The following is a 22,782-nucleotide window of genomic DNA, read 5'->3' on the forward strand; positions in this document are numbered from 1 at the left end:
GCCCTATCTGCTGACTTACTTCCATTCTCATTTGTTGAATTGTGGTCATTTTGGTCCCTTTCTAGAGTATCTTTTAGTAATCTGTTTATAATTGGTTTGTCATCATGAAATTCTTCAGTTGTTCTTTGTCATGGAAGTATTTCACTTCTCCATCAAACTTGAAAGAGGTGTAGCAGCGTGTAGCTGTCTGGGCTTGAATTTGTTTTCTTGGAGGACTTAAAATACTTTGCTCCATTTTCTTCTTGACTTGATGATTTGCAAAGAGAAATGTGCCATTTTTCTGTTGGGTTTTCCTTTAAATGTGGTTTATTTTTTCTAGCAGCTTTTAGTATATTTTGTTTCTGTGCTAGATTTCTGGGATAATGAGTATTATATGTCTCAGAGTGTTTTTATTTGTTTTTTTCCATAACTTTATTGAGAAACAAACAGCAATGAGACAGTTTCAAACCAAATTTGTAGGAAAGTTTCAATAATTAACACATTACGTACATTCTTCCTAGTGGTTAATTGCTGTACAAGATGCAGACATGATATCCTATTTACAAACACCATTAGAACAAATCCCTCTATTCATTAAGAGAATGTAACTATATATCTATCCTAACCATTTTGAATACAGTGTGTTTTTATTTGGATTGATGTTATTTGGAGTTGTATATCCTTCAGTTTCCTGAATGTCAGATTGTTTCCCCATAGTTGGTAAGTTTTCTGCTCTTACTTTTGACCATATTCTTTTTATATCATTTGCATTGACTTCTTTCTCATTGATGCCTATTAGTCTCACATTGTTTTTCTTTGCATCGTCTTTACAGATTTTGAATTATATTTCCCTTTCTCCTGATTGTCTTTAAGTGATTTTTTCTTACCTTTTCACTAGCTGCAATGATGTCTTCAGGGTCTGAACATCTGTTTTCATTTTCATTCAAACGGTTTTGCAAGCTTGTGATTGAGGTTTTAATTTCCTATATAGCTCTTTGAATCTGCTTCATACAATCTATTTCTTTCTTATGTGGCTCATTCAAGGATTTCATCATTTTTCTATTCTCCTTTTTTTTTTTAATCAGTGTCCTCTTTAGAAACACTTAGTAATTCTTTCATTATAGTTATCTTTTTTTTACTTCAGAGATTATTTCTGATTTGATTTCATCTCTACCTTTCTGCAGTTGTTTCTTTATTTCAGATGCTATTAATTCAGAGATTTCAACTGTGTGATTTCCCTTTTCTTGTATACTAGTGTCTCCTGCATTTGTTCCAGGTGGGCTCGGGGCCTGAGAATGCATTTTGCTCTTTCTGTCATTTTGTATAGCACTTTCTTGTGACCTTTGGTGCAGAGTTTTGGTGTAGTTATAACTTTAGCACCTTCGAAATTCTTACCCAAGAGAGATTGTGGCTAAGGCAGTTGAAATTTTGTATTTACAGAACAACAATTAGGAACACCAATAATGGGCAGTGATACTTAGCAATTGACAAGCTTTTGTAACAAATGGGTTTATATTTTAGACAATAAGAGCAAACATTGTGTCTGTATAGCTAAGCAGATATTAAATTAGGAATTTGTATTTAAGTTAGTTACCCCAAGTTCTGTCTTATCACCTCACCTTGATGTAGCCAATGTCTTCGAGGCAGACTAATTTACCCCTATTACCTGTTGCCCCCTCTCTCAATCAAGAGAGAAAGACAGATGATGCTCTCATAGATCTGGGTCTCCCAAAGTGTCTCAGATGACTGGGTCTATATCTATCAACTTTGAACTCATCCAGATGTGCCTGACTTGATTTTGGCTGCTGTGTTCAGCTTCTTCCTGTGGCAACCCATGGAAGTGAACCCACTGTGCCCCTTTGGCAAGATGCTCAGCTCCTGGATTAGCTGGGTAGTTCTGGCCCCTAGCCTCTCTGGAAGGACTTTAGTCTCAGAGTTTCATACTAGGCCTGTCTGATGGAGGAGGTTCCCATGAGCTTCCAGCAGGTCCCACACACAGGCCCATCCTGGACTAGGGCTGGAGGTGATCCAGTGAGCTTGGTGGAAGTTCTCACACACCTTGACTTTAGGTTTATATTTGCTTATTCTGTCTTCCTGATCCAGAATTCATCAGTATGAATTACCATCTTGGAACTGCTTTCATTCCATTCCATGAGTTGTGGTATGTTGTTTCTGCAGTTTTGCTCAAAAAAAAAATTGTAGACATTGTTTAATATCTTCTTTAAATTTATCTCTGCCTTATTATTAGTTTGTTAGTACTACAAATTCACAATGTGAAGCTAGTTGTACATGTTTCCCTAAGTGATGATGGGAGACTTGGATTTATCTCTATGGGGGGGGACCATCTTTTCCTACCCGCTAAAATTAAAAGTCTTTCCAGAGAAAAATCCTTCTTAGCATAAGGTAACCAACGCCCTCTCAATTCATCCAATATTCCCCTCCTCAGATTCCCTCCACAATGAATAAATGCCTAGGTTCTAGAAGCTTTGTGGCCTTTTGTGCCTCCTGAACAATGGATCATCCTGTTTTCCCAGTATACTGCCTCTCTCTCTCTCTCTCTCTCTCTCTCTCTCTCTCTCTCTCTCTCTCTCTCTCTCTCTCTCTCCATGAGCTGTAACACCTGCAAGATTAGAAGTCCATTTTAGGAGTCTCCAGAAGTTGTTCAGGAGGATGTTCTTTAATTTCTATGTGTTTAGACTTATTGCATTTTCTTTTTCCATTGATTTCTAGTTTTAATTCATGATGGTCAGAAGTATGCATGGGATAATTTCAATTCACTTTACATTTATTTAAACATTTTTATTAGTTAGTATGTGGTCTTTTGGAGAATGTCCCATATGTAGCTGAGAAGAATATGTTCTGACGTTGTTGACTGTAAAACTCTGTTACCATGTACTGTCTATTTGTTCACAGTTTTGATTCTTATTACAACTGTGTTATTGCCTATTTGATTTTTTATGTCTCATAATATTTATTTTATACAACTGGGTATTCCCAATGGGAGGCCACTTAGACCTCACTGTGGCCTGGAGGAGTTTATAAATTGTAATGCTAGGGAAAATTTGCTGGAATTCTCATATGTGAATTCCAATCTACCATTTCCAGTACAATCCATAGCAAGAATAAAAAGACAAATATATATCTGCAGTTGTGAAAACCCACGTGTCCTAAGTTCAGTCTAAGCCAAGATTAACTGTAACAAAGGCCATAACTCAAAGCCAAACTGGAGTTTTATTCAATCATGTAAAGGGACACAACTTTGAGTCACTGAGAATGGAGGGAAGAATAAGCCAGCATATACCATTTGTAACTATCAACAGAAATAAATGCAACTCACTAGTCAAGAAAATCAAACCAGTAGAATGGATCAAAAAGCAAGATCCAACAATATACTGCTTTCAAGAAACACATTTAGAGTTATAAAATGTAATAAGATGATTTTTCCTCATCTCTCTTGCTCTACATTATAGATACATAAAATAAAAACTTTTTTTTTTTTTCAGAACTGGTAATTGAACTCAGGCCTTTGTGCTTGCCAAGGAAGCGCTTATTCCACTGAGCCATCTCCCTGGCCCCAAACCCTTCTTTTGGCTAGCATTAGAGAAATAAGCAAAAGACTAATATTCCCTGTAATAGCTGACTTGTTGCATATTAAAATTTCCATACTAGGGCCAATGTTGTAGATCAGTGGTGGAGCACTTTCCTGGTATACTCAAGGCCCTGGGTGCAATCCCCAGAACTGAGAAGAAAAGAAAAAGCTTTTTGTATACTGAAATTATTATGAGATATTTAGTATTTTTGATAAATGCTCTAAATGCAAATAAATATAAAATAATTTTATATAGTTTGCCCTACTTTTGTATATTAATTTTATTTAAAAATAGATAGCAATGAGATAGTTTCAAAACAGGTTAGTAGAGACAGATACAATAATAACTACATTGAATATTGTTGTCTTCATAGTAGTTGTTCATAGTACAAGATGCAGACATATCTTGACTAAACACTATTAGTTCAAAACATTCTTCTCTACTTCTAATGGCTTAATGTTATGATTTGTGTCTAGATGTTTTTCCAAAGCCTAAGGCAATCATAGGTAGAACTTTTTCAGAGATAGTTGAATTTAGAGTGTGTGGTTGATTCATGGTGCATGCTAGGATTAAGGATGGGTGATTACTAACTTGGCCCACTGACTGGTTTGGTACCACCCTCATCCCAGTAGTTTGAATACAATATAGGGGACAGAGAGAGGCTTATCTTGTCTCTTGCTTGCTTTCTTACCTTCTGCCCACCATTAAAGGTTTCTCCTCTTCGATGCCTGTCTGCCAAGCCATGCTACCTTGGACCAGCTGATTATGGACTAAAACCTCTACAAGCTGTGAGCTAAATAAAATTTGCATTTATTTAAATTTTATAGGGACCAGGAAGATGGCTCAGTGGAATAAGTGCTTCCCTGGCAAGCACAAAGGCCTGAGTTCAATCTCCAGTTCCGCCAAAAAAATAAATAAATAAAAATAAACTTTATTAAAAAAAAAGAAACACATTTAACTAAAAAAGAAATTTATAGACTGAAAGTTAAGGATTGAAAACAATGTTCCATTCCACAAGATCCCAACAAAAAGTAGGAATAGCTATCCTATTCACAGACAGTGAAATTCATACCCAGACTGATTCAAATAGAGAAATAAGGTTACTAGATTCTTGTTAAGAGAAGACCTCAAGAAAGAGGTATAACAATGATAAACATATTTGTGCAAAGCACTGGTGCACCCATGTACATAGAACGAATATTAATGGACATGAAAAGTCAAGCACTAAGACAAGTGTAGTGGGGGAATATTTAGTAGATCAACCAGACAAAATATCAACACAGAAATATTAGAACTGAAACAAACTTTTGAACAAATGGACTTAGTAGATGCCCACAGGGTGTTCCATACAACAAGAGCATACACCTTCTCACATATTAACCCATAGAACATATTTCAGTAATTCAAAATAATTGAAATTGTCCCATACATATTATGTGACTAGTAATCAATGAAAAAAGAAGCCACAAAAAACTATAGAAGCACATGAAAATTAAAGGACACCCTCCTGATCAACAAATAGGTCACAGAAGATATTTAAAAAATTTTTAATTTTTAAAAGTTTAATTTTAAAAATAAAAAAATCATTGATATAGAATTTAAAAATACACTAGTGGGAGATTTTATTTTTCGGAACCGGGGATTGAACTCAGGCCCTTGGCGCTTGCCAGGGAAGCGCTTATTCCACTGAGCTGTCTCCCTGCCACTAGTGGGAGATTAACAATGGTTAATTTGTTGCTTACTGTTATCTTTAAAGTAGTTGCTCACATTACAAGATATAGGTATGAAAAATTAAACAGTATGAGGACAAATCATTCTTTTAAATACACTAATAGAGTTTGATCCCCAGGCCTGCTCTGCCGGCCCCGCCTCCTGGGCAAGCTGAGACAGCAATTGGGACTGGGAATGATGGTGTATGACTGTAATCCCAGCTCTTTGGAGGCTGTAAACAGGCAGATTACTACGAGTCCTATCTAGTAGTGAGACTCTGAACTCCCTGTAGACCCTTCCCCAGAAATAAATAAATAAATAAACTAATAGTAATTAGTAGTATAATTATCTTAGCTTTTTTTTGTGTGTGTAGATGTAGGTATAGACATAGAAGTAGATAAACATAGATAAATAGATAGATTTTCTTTTCCTTTCCTTCTTTTATCCATTCCCTTATCCCTGTTGCCCTTTCCTTTTGAGAAGTTTATTTCTCTTTGACCAAATCTATTGTACTTTTGGATCTTATTTACTCTTTCAGTTCCTTACACTAGGGAGACAGTATGGTGTTTACACATGGGATTCTGGTTAATTTCACTTGTGAGTATGGTAAAATTTCATACTGTTTTTATTGCATTTTTTTCTCACTAAAATTAGACAGCCATACATTGAAAATCACAATACCCTGATAAAAGGAGATTGAAGAGGATATCAGAAAATGGAAAGACATCTCTTGCTCATGGATAGGAAGGACCAACATAGAGAAAATGTCATACTTCCAAAATTATAATACAGATTTAATGAAATACCAATTAAAATGCCATTAGCATATCTCACAGAAGGAGAGAACAATATCCTAAAATTCATTTGGAACCAGAAGAGACCTACAATAGCAAATGCACTTTTAATTCACAAAGAAAAGTTAGGGGGCACCAAAGCGCCTGCCTTGAAATTATTCTACAAAACTACTGTGATAAAATCAGCATGCTACTGGCAAAAAATCCAGACTTAAAGATCAGTATAACAAAAAAGAAGATGCAGACACAACTTCAAACACATTGGGCACCTTATCTTTGGCAAAGGATGCAAACATATTCACTGGAACAAAGACAGACTCTTTAACAAATGGTGGAAAAAGGCCAGGAAGATAGCTCAGTAGACTAAGCACCTACTTAGGCAATCATAGGGACTAGAGTTTGATCTCTGGCACCACGTGCTGTGCCGGCCCTGCCCCTGGGCACACCACCGAGACCAGGTGTGATGGTGCACACTTGTAATCTCAGCGCTAGGCCCACTGAGAACAGAAGGATCACTGAGTCCAAGCTGTGTAATGAGACTCTATACCAAACGCACTAAAAAAGTGGAAAACAAGAACCTGGCTTTCCATGTGTGAAGGGCTCAAACTCAGCACATGCCTAGAACCATGCACTAAAGTAAAAATGGATCAAAGATAAATATTAAAACAGAAACATTAAATCTATTGAAGGTATAAAAGGTAGAAATGTGGAAGATATATGTGTAAGTAGAGAATTCATGAACAAAATCCAGATTTCATGGGAAATTCTTCAAGGAATCAACGAATAGGATCCCACTGTCATGGTTTGTGTGTACTTGTCCCCACAAAGCCTCCTGTAGTCATGGGCAGCTTCTGGAGTTTATGATTGATTATTGTGAGTGTGGGTGCTGCACCTGCCCTGGGGCAGGTAGTTTGCATTACAGTGTAAGGAGGGCAGAGAGGCTAGCTAGCTGCCTGAGATGCTGCCACTCCCTTTGCTTTTGCTCTTTGCTGCCACCATGAACAGTTGCTCTGTGCTGTGTGCCATACTCTGCCTTGGAGCCAACTGAGTATGGACTGAAACCCCCACAAACTGTGAGCTAAATGAACTTTCTTTTCTTCATTTTGGGTGTCAGATATTAGTCCCAGCAATGAGATAAGAGTAACTGAGACACCCACCTTATTAGAAATATTGTGCACAAAAAAATCAATCACCAGTAGGATAAAAAGAATACCCACAGAGCGGGAAACATTATAGCCAGTTGTTCCTCACACAGGGGACTTCTACCTAAGTCCTATAAAATATTGAAAAAAAATCAGACTCCCAAATTTAAAGACCCAATCCAAAAGTCTGCAGTTGAGATGCATGTGTCTTTCTGAGATGAAGAAATACAAATGCCAAATAAGTATATGAAAGAACGTTAAACATCAATGGCTTTTTGAGAGATGAAAATTAAAACACATGTGAGATTCTGTCTCACTCCAGAAAGAATGGCTATCATCAAGAAATCAACCAAAAAGACATATTGGAGGGGCTCTGGGGCCAAAGAAACCCTTCTCCATTATTGGAAGTAGTGTAGACTGGTGCAGTGACTGTGTAAATCAGGGTTGAGACTCCTCAAAACACTAGGATGAGGTGTCCCATTTGACCCAGGTCTTCCCCTTCTAGGTATCTTCCCAGAAGAATTAAAAGTATGATACCACAGTGATATATGTGCACTCATGTTTATAACAGCACAATTAGTAATAACTAAAGTTTGGAAAAAACCCAAATGCTCATCAATAGAGAAATGGATAAAATTGATGTCATTTTATACAATGGAGCACTACTCAAACATAAAGAAGGACAAACATGAGAGTTTTATAGGTAAATGGATACAACTTGGGACCATACTCAAAAGTGTAATATATCGGGCTCATGTGTGTGAACACCATGTCATCATCCTAGTATGAGAGGCTAAAAGACTACATAAGATCCAAAGTGTATAATTTATGAAATGGGAAGTAACTGTTGAAAAGGAAAGAGAATCTAGAATGGGTGAAAAGGGCTGGTGAGATGGCTCAGTGGTCTAAAGCACCTACTTAGAACAAGCTTAGCACAGGGACTGCGGTTCAGTCCCCCAGCACCACATGCCAGCCAGCCCCGCCCCCTGGTGGGCTAAGCTGGCCACACACACACACACACACATAAATAAATAAAATTAAAAAAAATAGAATGGGTGAAAAGAAAAAGACAATGAAGAGAAAAGGAAAAAAATCAATACACAGATTTTCTTATTTTTTATATGCTATCAACAAACAAATTGAAATTATATAAATGACATTTTATTTTAAAGAGAGTAAAAAATCATTTAAAATGATACCCAATTTCAAAATAAGATGATAGGAAATCAACAATGGTTGTTATATTGCATATAGTTATCTTCAAAGTAGTTGAATAGATTATAAGATATAGAATTTATCTGTCTGTCTGTCTGTCTGTCTGTCTGTCTGTCTGTCTATCTATCTATCTATGAGTTTTAGAACCAGCCAGATAGCTCAGCAGACAAAAGTGCCTGCTGAGGTAGGAGCAGGGACTGGGGTTTGATCCCCAGTGTGTTGTGCAGGACCTGCCACCGGAGAGCACTCAGATGGGAATGAGAGTAGGTGTGGTGGTGCGTGCATATAATCCCAGTGCTTGGGAGATTAAAAACAGGAGAATCACTATGAGTCCAGTTTATGTAGTAAGACCCTGTAGACCCTGTACTAAATACATTTTTTTTAAAAAAAGAAATTTTACCACTGAACCACCCATAAAACTCAGTTCTTAATATATACAGAGACTGGGTGTGGTGGCGTGTGCCTGCCCAGCACTTGGAAAGCTGTAAACAGGAGGATCACTATGATTTCAGTCTACTCAGTAAGACCCTGTACACCCTGTACCCTGTCCAAAATACGAGAGAGACAGACAGAGACACAGAGACACAGAGAGAAAGAGAGAGAGAGAGAGAGAGAGAGAGAGAGAGAGAGAGAGAGAACACAAAAGGCCAGCCAAATAGCTCAGTGGATTAAAGTGCCTGCAAGCAGGTGTAGGGGCTGGAAGTTCGATTCCTGGGCCTGCCATGCCAGCCCTGCCACCAGGGCACACTGAGACAGCTATTGAGACTGGGCATGGTGGTGTGTGCCTGTAATCCCAGTGCTTGGGAGGCTGTAAAACAGGGGAATCACTGAGTCCAATCTAGTAGTGAGGCCCTGAATAGTGAGGCCCTGAACACCCTGTAGACACTTTTCTAAAAAAAACTCTCTCTATATATATATTATACTATATATACTATATATATGATATAAGATTATATATATAGGATATGAGATTATTTATAGATATATATGTTAAGGTAGCTATACTACTAATTTCACCTAGTTCATTGAAAAGAAATATTTGAGCTAATATTGTTTGGACAAAAACCAACATAACATTTTTCTTACGCATATATTTATGCTGAGTAACTACTTTGAAGATAGCAATATACAATGTGCTGACCATTGTTACGCTCCCAATATTTTGTTATGAATTTTTGTTTTAGTTTTCTTTCTCTTTAAAACAAAATAAAGAATGGAAGGAAGTACATCAGTACTTTAAACTGGACTAGGTAGGAGACATATTGACTCCTCTGAAATAGAGTACCTGATTTTGGTAACAGGTAGCCTCTAAATTTGAAGAGATCTGCATAATGAAGTTTTGGGAAGTATCATGTTTTGAGTTAGCTGAGTCAGCTCTCATGTCTAGCTTTTATTGACCTGGAACCTCACCGGCCCTTTCTTGATGCTCAATCCCAGCTGATAGTGTGGTGTTTTTCAGCTTAGCTCATGCTTAGGAGTAGGGTGTTATAGGTAGGGAATCACTGACTAGTCACTTTGCTCCAAAGGCTAGACATCAATGTTTTGGCTAGATGCATTTGAATTGCTTAAAGATAATTGAGGAGTAAGACAATTTTTCTAGCCATCACTGACCATATCAGTACATGGAAATAGAGCAAGGGTGGGCCAAAATGGAGACAATTTGTCTTCTTTCAGGGAGAGTCATCTCAGTAGTCCTCAACACTCCTGCATTTGGTACATATCTATTTATGATTGTTATGTCTTTTTGAAATTTTCACCTGACAAGTATGTAGTGACCTTCTTTATCTCTTTTGATCATTGTTTGTTTGAAGTTCACATTATGTGCAAAACTAATAGCTACCAATGTTTTTCTCAATTCCTATTCTATGGAATATTGTTTTCCATCCTTTGACTTTCAGTCGATGAATTTCTTTCTGAGTTAAATGTTTTTCTTTTACACCATATATTGCTTGGTCTGTTTTCCTCATCCATTTTGTCAGGGCCTTTCTTGAAGTGAGGCTATTTACAGTGATGGTTATAACTGATATGTATTGGCTTATCTTTGTCATGTTATTTTCCCATTGTTGGATGCCTGCTTTTCCCTTCCATTTAATTGTTCATACTGTCTGGTGATTTCTTTATATTATTTATAGAACTGTGGTCATTTTTTATCTCTGTATAGGCTATCTTTCAGTACTCTTTGTTTGGGGGTCATGAATTTCTTCAGTTGTTCTTTTTTTTTTTTGGCAGAACTGGGGATTGAACTCAGGCCCTCATGCTTGCCAGGAAAGGGCTTATTCTACTGAGCCACCTCCTCGGCCTCTCTTCAGTTGTTCTTTATCATGGAAGTATCTTATTTCTCTGTATTTTTGAAAGATAATTTTCCATGTTACATCCATCGAGTTGGAAGTTGTTTTCTCTCAGGACTTGACATACTTGACTCCAAGCTCTTCTTGACTTGAGTGTTTGTGTTAAGAAGTGTGCCTTGACTCTGATGGATTTCCTTAATAGTTTTTTTTTCTTTTCTCTAATAGCTTTTCATGTCCTGTTATTATTCTCAATATCCAGGGGCTTGATTGATTGATTCATTGATTTGTATTTAGTACAGGATGTGCAGGGTTTCAATATGTAGATCTGACTTGTAGTGATACTCCTGTTTTCAACCTCCCAAACACTGGGATTACAGGCACACATCACTACACCCAGTTTTAATCTCTGTCTCAGTGCACCCCAGGGTCAGGGCTGGCACATCACATCAGGGATTGAACCCTGGCCACTGTGCTCTGCCTAAGCAGGTGCCTTAGTCTGCTGAGTTATCAGGCCTGCCTTGTTTTATGCTTGGGTGTAGATTCACTTTGGTCATAGTTAATTTCATTTCTGTATGCCTCTCTTATCTACATGTCCCCAGATTCTTGCCCTATGCTTGTGAAAATTTCTGCTATCATTTCTGCACATAGTTTTTTTATGCCATGTGTGTTAAGGGCTGCTTTTTTATTGACACTAATTATTCTTGTAGCATTTTTCATTGCATCACCTTTGCAGCTGTTGAATTGTTCTTTTCTGATCTTTGTTCTTTTTTCAAGAGACCTTTTCTTTCATGATCACTAACTATTTTCCTGTCTTCATGGTCTGAAAGTCTGTCTTTAGTTTCATTCAAACCACTTTATAAGATTGCAATTGAATTTTAAATTTTCTGGTTATCTATTTTAATCTGTTTCATAAATTATAATTATTTCCTATTAGTCCTTCAAAGTTTCCATCATTTTCTTTTGCTTTTTAATGTTTTTATTCATATCTACTCTATTTGCTGAGTAATTCCTTCACTACTTAACCATTTCTTTTTTAACTTGATAGATGATTTCTGATATGATTTCTTTTGTAACCTCATGGATTTGTTTCTTTACTTCTGTTGCTATCATCTCAGAATTTTCAGATGTGCGACTTCCATTTTTCACTATCTTGTTTCCTGGATTTGTTTTGAGTGGGTCAGATGTGTGAGGTTGCCTTATGCTTCTGCATCTTTAATTTTCTATTAAAATTTTTTATTTTGTTTTCTGTGCTGATCCTCATAAGTTTTTGTAGTAGGCAGCTTTATCACTAATATCGAGGCCTCCCTAGGAAATGTCTATTCTTCAGGAATGTCTTCTGTGTGTACAAGGTTCTTAGTTTGTGTCTGCCTCCAAATTCTACCTTCCATATTTACTAAGAGTGAATGTGGCTGTCTGTATGGCTTATACTTGCTCCTTTCATGCTAGACTGTAGTGAGATTATTTCCCTAGATCTTCTCAGTATTGTTACAGAAGTGAACACAGCTGATTGAAACACATATGACATCCTAAATAACATAGTATAATTAGCACTAACAGTAGCATCAAGCACAGCTTAAAAATGGACAAAATGTTGTAACTATTAATTTTGTACCTTAAATCATAGGATCAAAATCTACAGTTATGTGACAATCCCTAATAAATTGGAAGCTTGTATTCAAAGTTTCTACCCTTGATAGAGTTGTCTTTACCCTGTGGTGGGGAAATTTACGAAGAATAGTGGATAAATCAGAGATAAGAGAAATAAGGTAGAGGCAAGCCTGGAAGTTGAAGGATGACCTTGTAAGCTTTGGCAAACTAGAGAAGAGGAGAAAAAAGAAAGTATGAAGAAGTGTGCAAAGACTCTTCATGGTTAACCAGAAAAATTAGAGATAATCACCCATATGAGAATATGATTAAACCTAGAGACAAAAATGGAGTATAAGGAGAAAGAAGACAGATTAAAAAAAATAAGTAAAAGGCAATAAAAGCAAAAACAGAAAATAAATCAGCGAAAAAAGAGGAAAAATATTATAGAAAACAAAATCTTTTAGTGTCCACTGAGATCCCACAACTACTGGTTATCATTGCCATTCCTACAGTAGAGTTTGTGCTATATGTTAAGCTGATCTTGGCCTTCAGATGTGGGTGCATTGGCCACCGTCCTCAGTTGATACTTTTTGTATGTCTATTAGCAAGCAGCCTTCCAACTCTTACCCTGTTTCTCTCAGCATATCTCTCTCAGTTGCTGTGGTGCTTATAGATAGACAAGTGACTGCTTCCAGTCTCTTGTACAGTTGGCACCTTACTCAAATTTCTATAGTCCTCTTCTACTGGAAAATCTCTGTCTTCTCCTCTTATTTATTATAGAGCGGGGTGATGTCATATTTTGTGGTTTTTGCAAGGGAAAAATACAATACAGGACACATTTTATAAGATTTTTTTATAATCACCCAAACAATCATATACAGAATTGCAGGAAATCTATCTACATACTAAAGACTGAAGAATCCAGCTGAGGGCCTGAATCCTAATATCCTTCATGAGTCCAGCTGAAAACATAGAGCTCATAACAATGCCTCCTACAAGTCCAACTGGATGCCTAGAGCCCACGACATTGCTCACACAGGCCTGTCTCACAGATCTGTGGTAGGAAGGCCCAAGGTCAGTGGTAGAAGTTAAGAAATCTGTGCCAGTGGGATGAAGGATCTGTGCTAGCAGGCTGAGGGATCTGCACTGGAGCCATTACACAATGCTCAAAGTAAGAATTTGAGCTCTCCTGAAAAGTACCATGCCATTTTCAGCAACAGTGAGATCTCAAGCTCCTCTAATTCTGAGGAAAGCTGAGTTCTCATCAGGAAAGTAAATATGACAAGCTTCTCCAAAAGGCTGAACTGTGCACCATCATCCCCCTCCTGAGCCAAACAGTGATGCTCAGGGTGAGAACAAGAGCTCCAAAAAAGTGAACCATAGCCATCTTTAGGGACAGAGAGGTCCAGGGCTCCTCCTCCAACAAGAACAACCAAATTTAACAGGAAAGACAGCATGAGGAGAATAGCAGAATAGCCCAAGAGAACCACCTCTCTGAACTGCTCCAACAGCTTCTCCTAACAGCTTCCCTAATAGCCTCTCAACAACTTCTCCAGTTTTGCCTCTTATGCTGCTGTCAACAATCCTCTGGTGGGCCTCCCAACCCCAGCATCACTCTATGCCAATTCAGTTGGGCATAAATAGTTGATCACCAGTTAGCAATCCACAACAGGTGGGATGCTCTGATGTGGTTTAACCCTTTGCTCCTGACGGTGTTGTCCTAGGCTGTTCAGTCACAATTCTTACTCCTCTCTTAAAGGAGAAGTGCTGACTTCACACTTGTTGCTTTGCAAGGTCTGTGACCATCACCACCTGCCACTGCTTTAGTTTGTAACTTCATCAGGTGTGATGGCTTGAGGTGCTCTGTGGTGCTTTTATGCTCCTCTCCCAAGAATGGGGATGGCCACAAATTTCAGACTCCTGCAGTACAAATTTGTTTAATTCTTGTGTCTCTCTAGCCCAGGGTGGGGGTTAGTACACATCCCTGTAGACTATAATCTTGCTCTTAGAGGCTCCAGTTTGCACTATTGTGGTCAAAAGGGGAGCAAAGGAAAGAAAATAAAAGGCAAAGAAAAAAAGATAGAAAGCTTGCTGATCATCAGAGAGGGCTCAGTTCACTCAATCTTGTGTGTGCTGTAGAATTTATTATATATTCAGCTACAGGATTCTCTGTTTTCAGGGAGGCAAAAGAGACAGGTGCTGTATATTCTAAGTCTGCATGGTGTGACATGGTTTTAATATATTAATAAATCTATTTAGTATGTCCTTTCTGTTTTCTCTTTTTATGCTTCCAAGTATGGCAGGCAAACTTCTGTGATGTGGATACTCAGTGCCAGTTGGGTGGGCTGGCTAGCTGTTTATAAGTCCTTTATCTGTGTTTTGCTTGATCTACGAGTTTTTTAAATTTTAGATCAGTTTTGATTTCAGGATGTATATCTCTCCCCTTTCTCCCAATTGCCTGTGTTTCTAGTTGAATTTGTCTGAGTAGCTCTGAAGTTTCTCCTCTTTTCAGCCATGCTGTGAGTCCTGTTTTTGGATTCTGTCTGCTGACATTCCATTTATAATTTTTCTCTGTGTTCATGATGGATATTAGCTTAGATGCTTCCTTGACTTGCAGCAACTTTTCCACATTATTGTTTCAAAGTTAGGATAGCTGCAAGAAATGAATGCTCAAAGGTTCTTTTCAAATTGTGTTAAAGTGGAATTTTGCCTTACATAAAGTTGGAAGAATCCATCATAAATTCAATTGTGTTTAGAATTTTATTGGTGCTTATATTTAACTTGTAGAACACATGCAAGATTTTTATTTTAAGTTTCTCTTGTATCAGTTTTTAAAATTGTGTTTTCATATAATGGCTCTATTATCAACATTAAATTTTATTTTACAGGGCATACGTAGTATCCTCTTTAACTACTGTCAATGATGGAAGTATTTCTTCATATGTATGTTTTAAGAATATAAAGTACTCCTCTTTAAAGATGTCTATCCTATGTTCCTTGTACCTGTGTCCCAGTCTAGCTGGTGTGCAATCGACATATTTTTCTTGTTTTCCTTCTATATATAAACAGATGAATAGAGACTCATACACTCTGCTCATTCTTTTGCTGCCATCATGTAGCAAAAGGTAGGCTGGTGGCACTCTCATGTAGCACTGTCTGTACCTGGACACATTATAAACACCACCTCCTGCTGCAAGTTGGGTGACCCTACAATGCTTGTTTAATTCTCATCGTTTTATCTAGTTCTGTAATGACAGCTGTGTCTGCTGCTTCCTGTCTTTAAAATCACAAGTAATGGTGAAGTGCACATGATGAACATTGAACATTTTCTCACGTAAATAAATGTAACTATGGGATTTATTTATGAGAAAGAACAGGGGCTGGAGAGATGGCTCAGTGGTCTAAAGCACCTACTTGAAACAAGCTTGGCAAAGCACAGGGACCTCGGTTCGATCCTCCAGCACCACATGCCAGCCAGCCCCGCCCCCTGGTGGGCTGAGCTGGCCACACACACACACACACACACAATAAATGTAATAAATAAAAATAAATAAATTAAAAAAAAGAGAAAGAACAATTACAACAGGAACACACTGAAATCAAAATTTATACCTATTCCTCATTTTGTTGTTAAATTATTCACAATTTTTATTTGAAAAGTATGTCCCTTTGCAGTGGATGAGAGCCCTGGTCCCTAAAGTCTCAATGATGTTTTGCCATTAAATATGAAATTTTGCCAATTATTTTGGTGAAATTATTGTCTTAAAACTGTTTTATTGCATAGTTCTCAATCATAGAGTCTCAGAATTCAACCTAATGGGTTTCTAGACTAGAGATGGTAAAATGTTTGTTTATTTTTTTGTCTTGCTTTCTTCCTCCTTCAGAAAGGCCTGCTCCTGTGGGTTCTAACACTCAGGGGTATTTGCCACACAAGTCTCAGTGACTTACAGCCTGGTCACATTGCCATATTTCTTTTGTTCTTTTTTTCTCCTTATGTAGATAACTGGGCTCATGTTGAGGTAGGAAACTGTCTTCTTGGGTGAGCTTCCTATTCTGTATATGTGATATCTTTGGCCAACAACAAGATTTAGTTGAAAGTTATGACATCAATTTATTTTTATTTAATGCATTACCTTCCTCACTGCTGAAACAAAATATTTGACACCCAAAGTTAAAGAGAAAAGATTTATTGTAGCTCATAGTTTGTAGATTTTTTAGTTCATATTTAGCCAGCTCCAAGGTAGGCTGCTATGGCAGAGGGACATCATAATGAAGAAAGGGTTCATGCAGACAACAGGCACCAGAATAAAACTGCAAAGTACTGAAGTAACAAGCAGTAACTGACAGACAACACTTCTTATATCCCTTATATTCAATCCAAGATACCTTAAAGTGGACTTACACCCAGGGTACAGCACCGTTAATCCTAGCATTGGACCATGATTCAATCCCGGCATTTTACACTTAATCTCTGCATCATATATGCTAGGTTTACCTCTGAAAATCCCCACCTATGAGGATTTGGGAGGATATATAGACCCAAGCCACGACACCTAATATATGTGTTGTTCTTTTCATCATTCTCTTTTAATGTTCAAGAAAGATAGACACTAATAGCTATACAATTATAAAGACAAATAACACATCAAAGCAATGGTTAAATGAAGTCTACAAGAAAATCATCTTCCTTCTTTCTTAGATACCCTGGGCCAGATTTAGATTGCCTAGTAAATGACCTCTTTATGTAAAATAACAAAGTGAAAGCCATTTCCCTGATGACCACTGTGAAAACATGCACTTGACTATGAACACTTCCAACATTTGGGAATTCCTTTAGCCATTGTGTCCGAAAACACATGGCTGGGTTCAAGTTGGGACAAACTCACAAACTGTTTCTATCCATTTCCTAAATGAGCCAGGAAAAGACAGACAGGTAAATTTCCATAAGACACAGACCTCCACAGAATACTAAACTGATCTCCAGGACACCTCATCTGGTACAGCCTTTGCTGTGCAGGAGCCTGGGACACATCCCCAGTCCCCCCGCCCTCTGCCCATCACTCAGCATCACACCTGCATGGTGCTCTGGTGATTGCTCAGTCTCCTTGGTTCTCACAGGAGTTCCGTTTCTGTCAGTGTTTGCTTCCCAAGACCTCATATCAGCATTCTGCACTGAAAAGATACTTCTAATTGATGCTGGATGAAAATAATTTTTAAATCACAGTCTGTTTGTTGGAAAGAATTTCTGAGTAAAATATACAACTAAATGCAAACCTTCAGTTTCATAGAGTGTTCACGTTGGAGGGACTTTCCCCAAGATCTCTGTGTCTGTGCCAGCGTTTAACCATGTGGGTATCCCGGCTGATCAGAACAAAGGGGCTGAAAATTGCATAACCAACTCCTAGAAATATTTTAATATTTAGTATTGTGAACTCATGTGTCACAGTTGAGCCTGTGTAGAAGGAAAAAGTAAAATCTGCCCAATAAAAAAGAAGGAAATAGGTCATGAGAATGAGAATACTTAGAGTCGCTCTGACTTCTGGGCTGGAATTGTTTGCAGGGCTGGAGTTGTGCAGGTAGAGGACACGCTTGTGATGCTCATGCAGACGTACTGCCATGTACCCGCTGCTCCAGCCCATGAGACTCTGGAAGACAATGTCCCGAAGAGTCATGAGAGACAGAAAAAGCCACCTGACTGCTTGCCTAGAGGGCATCATGTAACAATACCCAACATGGATTTTAGTAACAGACCTGTTGATGCTATTTAGTGCTCTGATGTAGTGGAGCAAGTTGGAGCTGATCAGGAAATTTAAGAGCCAAAAGAAGAGGAGACAGGAAAGGACTGGCCATTTTCTCTGTGGTTTGAGCTTTGTCCACGGCGTGTTCACAGGACTGATGGTGATGGCTTGGACCACACTGAGAAGACAGGTCGTGCAAAGGGAAAGGCCCCGGGCCACCCTTCCCAGAAAAATCACGACTTTACAACCAACATTACCTAAGGAGTAATGAAAATGAAAAGGTGATCTTATATAGGAGATTCCAGAAGCCCAGAGTGTCATCGCATTAGCGAGTGCCAGTTGGATTACAATAAAGTCCGTGGATTTCTTCTCAGTCTCCACATGTAAAGTGTACAGATGTTTCACAAACAAAAAGAAATTCCCTGCAATGCCAATTCCAGTAAGAGAAAGGAACATTATTTTCCGGATAAGGTTACTCCCATCATCTTGTGAATTCATGGAGAAAAACAGGAAGTATTTTTGGAGGAACAGAAATTAGTGAGGAGGAAATGTTTCAGTTTGTGGCTTCTCTCTGGTTCACTAAAAGGAAGAGAACAGTGGCAACACTGGAGTGTGTAATATGTGACAGTCTTGTGCATGCATGCATTCTCCTCCTCCTCTCATTCTTTGTGTTCCTTATTTATCTGTGACTTTATAGATTCACGAGCTGCCATGATTATAACATCTAACATTTTGAGGTCTTTATTTCTCTCCTGGCGCGCGCGCGCGCGCACACACACACACACACACACACACATATATATATATATATATATATATATTCCACTTGATCAATTTCCTAAAGCAGTTAATTCCGCCTCTATTCCTGCATATCGATGTCTAGATTCCACAATCTACCCAGTTTAGCTTAGTCGGAAACACTGCGCTTCTCTATTTAGCTCTCAGCACTGTGTACATTCTTCCCTCATCTGCTCTGAATGCTGGCTGCGACAGTCCCCAGCCATCTCTGGAGAACTGACTCTGCCAAGTGAACCAGCCTAGCTCTGAATGTAGGATAATTTTTTTCTCCTTGCTCTGATATTTTTGGATAGTTAGTGACAGGGAAGGCCTCATCTGTAGGTGCCTGTTTTGTGAAAGTCTATTCCATGGTTTTATAGATTGGAGGTTGTTGTGGAACTTTATTAATGGGACAATATTTAGAGGCTGTTTTTTTTTTTTTTTACCTTACCCACACTTATTATCCTGCCCTCTTCCTCTAACTCTGCAGTAAATCATGTGAATACAGATTTCATTTTCAAAATATGCTCTGGCCACTTTTGCCAACGCCAGTATTTTACTGATGGTGTCTCTTAACATTTTCTAACTTTTAAATGTCTTAATAAGTATATTTACTTTAATCTCATCATTGCTCTCCCTTTAGGGATTTTCATCTTCAATGAGATTATAAAACAGAAATTTATTTATTCAAATCTAAGTCTTCTTATACCTCGATTGATTTGTTTGGTCCAAGTACATTTGTAGATTGATCTGTGAAATCTTTATTCCTTTGACCTCATTGCTTTCCTATGAAGTTTGGGCTGAATTGTTAAGGCACATTGCACTTTTGCAAAGCAAATGAGATTGGTCCATAGTTTAGCCATAGGAATGTGCAGGAAGTCCCTCTGGGAATCTCTGTCACCTGCTGCCACACATCTTTTCATAGTTCACTCCTATTCACTCCCCACAAACCAACCTGGACTCATTTTCCATGACGAATACTTGTGGTCCCTTTGCACTCTGCTGCCTGCTGCTGTTTCTCCCTTGTCTTTCACCACTTCCCTGTGTACACCGCTTTCCTTTTATTGTCTCAATGATCTGAATCCGTATCTGCAGAAAACAGCTTATCAAATAATCATAGAAGGCTTGGAGTTACAAGTGTAGTTGTAAATTGCAATGCCGTAGGAAAAATTAGGGGACGGTTGTGGCAGGTGCCCTTTGAACCACATGATTATCACTGTGACTTTCGGTGCAGACATCATGAAAACACCCCTCCATTCCTGTTCAATGACACATGACTTACCAACTTCATTATCTTGTCCGATGAATAGAGTGGTTTGATTCTTATAAGCAGGTACTCTGAAGTTCCCATCCTGTCTTCCCAATTCCTAACTGCAGACTCCCTGACCTCTCCAAGACCAAGTATTTCCACTTGTAAACTGAGGGTAATACCATGTACTGCCTTGGGCTCTGGTGAGGAGAAGGTGAGGCCTTAGGCAGTGCTTATGTCTGTGCTTGGTAACAAGGAAAAACGGTTCAAAAGAGCTGTATTGCTGCTCTGCTTTGTGCTCCATGTACACATCCTTTTACAGTCAGCCATTCACCATAAGAGCATATCACAATTAGACTGGAAGCTGGATGTGAGTTTAAAGGGACAATGCAGAGTAAATTTTAAAAATTGTTAGACATATTCATAAAGAGGCAGGCGTATGACATGTAGCACACCAGACAGAAGACATAGCCCAAATAAAAAATAAAAGTACAAATTCCTCTATTGTGATGTGGAAACACAGAATGGTGGCAGAGAGATTACAGAGAAGCAGTGCTTCCACACAGCCAGTGAAATGCCGTAGGGGACCCCAGTCTCCTATGCCCTCCTTGTCCTGTATAAAAGGAATAGCTTCTGGTACAGTGTGCTAGGAATGCGGCTGAACAGGGCTCCCTCATGGAGAAGTGAGACAGAGGTTTCCAGATGACATTTGGGAAGTGATGGTCTTCCAAATGTCCTGGCACATGCATTTTCCAAAAGTGACAGGACTCAGACCCTTCTGTCCCCCACCTGATATAGACCAGCCCTGGCAGCTTCCCTTCCAAAGTCCACGGCAGCCCCAATCCACAGAAACAAGTGCACTCACCTGCACATTCTGAGCAGCTCAGCACAGGGTGGGAGTTCTGTTACAACAGTACCAGCCAGGCCCTGTTTATCCTTCTCTGAGTCACAAGGCCCATAGTTGTCATTATGTAATTGTCACAAGTCTTGACTTCATCAGGGAAAAGGGGCTCCTTCTGTTCCAGCTCTATCCCTGGGGAACCACCCCGCTGCTTTCCCTGTTGTTCCGTCATGTGCTGAGTTCATAAAGTTCATGAGATTAATTTGCTGCAATGAATATAGGCAATGTAATTAGGTGCAGATTCTGCGTATTTTTAAATCCATCATATTCTGTAATTATTCTGTTGTTATTCTACAGTTAACTGAAGTGTCTGTGTATCTTAAAATTCATCACATTCTCATTCCATCTTCTCCACTCATGATTGGAACCAGGAACCAATTTAGAAGAAGCTGAAAATCTGAAGTGGTCACTTTTTGAAAATTTTCAAAGTACCTTCTCCCTTGAAATGTAAAGGCCATGAAGCATTAACACTGGGAACTACCATTGAAGTGTAAGGTATAGACAAGGTAGAAAGGGGACTTCTAGAGCTGGTATGGTAGATCTCTTGGCCTGAGTGTGGGCTGTGTGCATGATTCAGTTTCTTCACCTCAGTGAGGTCTTTGTTTAGGATTTCTCAAATGGGTTGTGTGGGGAATTACTCAGACTATGTCAGATCTTTGGGCATAAAGGATGATTCTGGACAACTCTGAGGACATGGCACTATAGTCAGTGCCAATGCACATAGGGGCATAATTATATAACCATGACTTAGCAGTGAGAAATTATTCTTGCACCAATCAGACCAGCAAATAAGAATGTAAATAGGTGATAACATCCTATATAAAAATATACAAACATGATGCATTTGAGACCTCTATAGTAAGCCGTCAATTTCATACGAGGCATGATGGCACATGGTGAGAGATAAAGAGCAAGAGACAAAATGTCACTACAGTGGAGTTGAGCTGGTCAGTTGTTCATGAGGAACAGAAAGCCACAAGGTCATATCCTTGACATTTATTGCTTAAGGAGAGGATTATCGGATGACTTGGAGGGTGGAGGAAGTCTTGTTTTAAGAAGGATTTTGCCATGTAGTCTTTAGTCTTAGTATGTTTAGTGTTAGTGTTAGTGTTAGTGTTAGTGTTAGTGTTAGTGTTAGTGTTAGTATTAGTGTTAATGTTAGTATTAGTATTAGTGGTCTCAGTAGGAAAGGATAACCACCACTAAGGTGATAATGGGAAACAGTAAAAGGGTGATACCAATAATCTCAAGTCTCCATTCATCCCTTAGGGAAGAATGAGAAACTAGACATTGTGGTGTCCAACGTATTACCCTTTTTGTTTTTGTAATTGCAGCAGCTGAACAGCATATAGACTATGAGGGTCATCAGCAACAAACACTCTCAGGAGTATATGGGAGGGCCTGTCACCTCACCAGCATGCAAGACTCCTGCATTGTCTTCTTCAGTTCTCCCCTTGTCCTGGGATTTGTAGCCTGTGTGGATCTCTATGTTTACTATGCTGTTTTTTCTCCAGGATTATCCTCAAGAATGCCCCAATTGTAGGAATGACTGGGAACGGGCTCCACCACAGGGCTGGGAAGTTCCTCTCTCCATGGTCACATGTTCTGGGAGGGCAGCCATAATAGTGTTCCACTGTCTATTAATACACAAGCACATCCTAGACCCTATGGTGTTACTGACACAGGCCACCTAACTTTCCTGTTCAGATTACTTCTGTAGGACTTGAATCCTATGCATGCTTATCAGATTTACCCTTTTGTCAATAAAGTTCTGATGGAGGACATTTACTTTCAACCAGGTTTAAAAATTTT

At 38.7% G+C, this 22,782-nt stretch overlaps 2 protein-coding genes across 2 annotated transcripts in view; both read right to left on the reverse strand.

Moving 5' to 3' along the window:
* The window catches only part of LOC101584130 (zinc finger protein 709-like), a 111,249-nt gene extending 90,248 nt beyond the window's left edge, over window positions 1-21,001 (reverse strand). The window contains exon 1 of the mRNA XM_023713824.1: window positions 20,935-21,001. The gene's annotated coding sequence lies outside the window, so the exon portion shown is untranslated. The remainder of the gene's footprint in view (window positions 1-20,934) is intronic.
* Window positions 17,588-18,541, reverse strand: LOC101584518 (putative vomeronasal receptor-like protein 4). Its single transcript, XM_004629955.1, has one exon. The coding sequence runs from the start codon at window positions 18,539-18,541 to the stop codon at window positions 17,588-17,590; it is 954 nt and encodes a 317-aa protein (XP_004630012.1).
* Window positions 21,002-22,782: the final 1,781 nt, after the last annotated feature.

The sequence above is a fragment of the Octodon degus genome, unplaced genomic scaffold (genome assembly GCF_000260255.1).
Source record: "Octodon degus isolate 3935 unplaced genomic scaffold, OctDeg1.0 scaffold00032, whole genome shotgun sequence".
NCBI lineage: Eukaryota > Metazoa > Chordata > Mammalia > Rodentia > Octodontidae > Octodon > Octodon degus.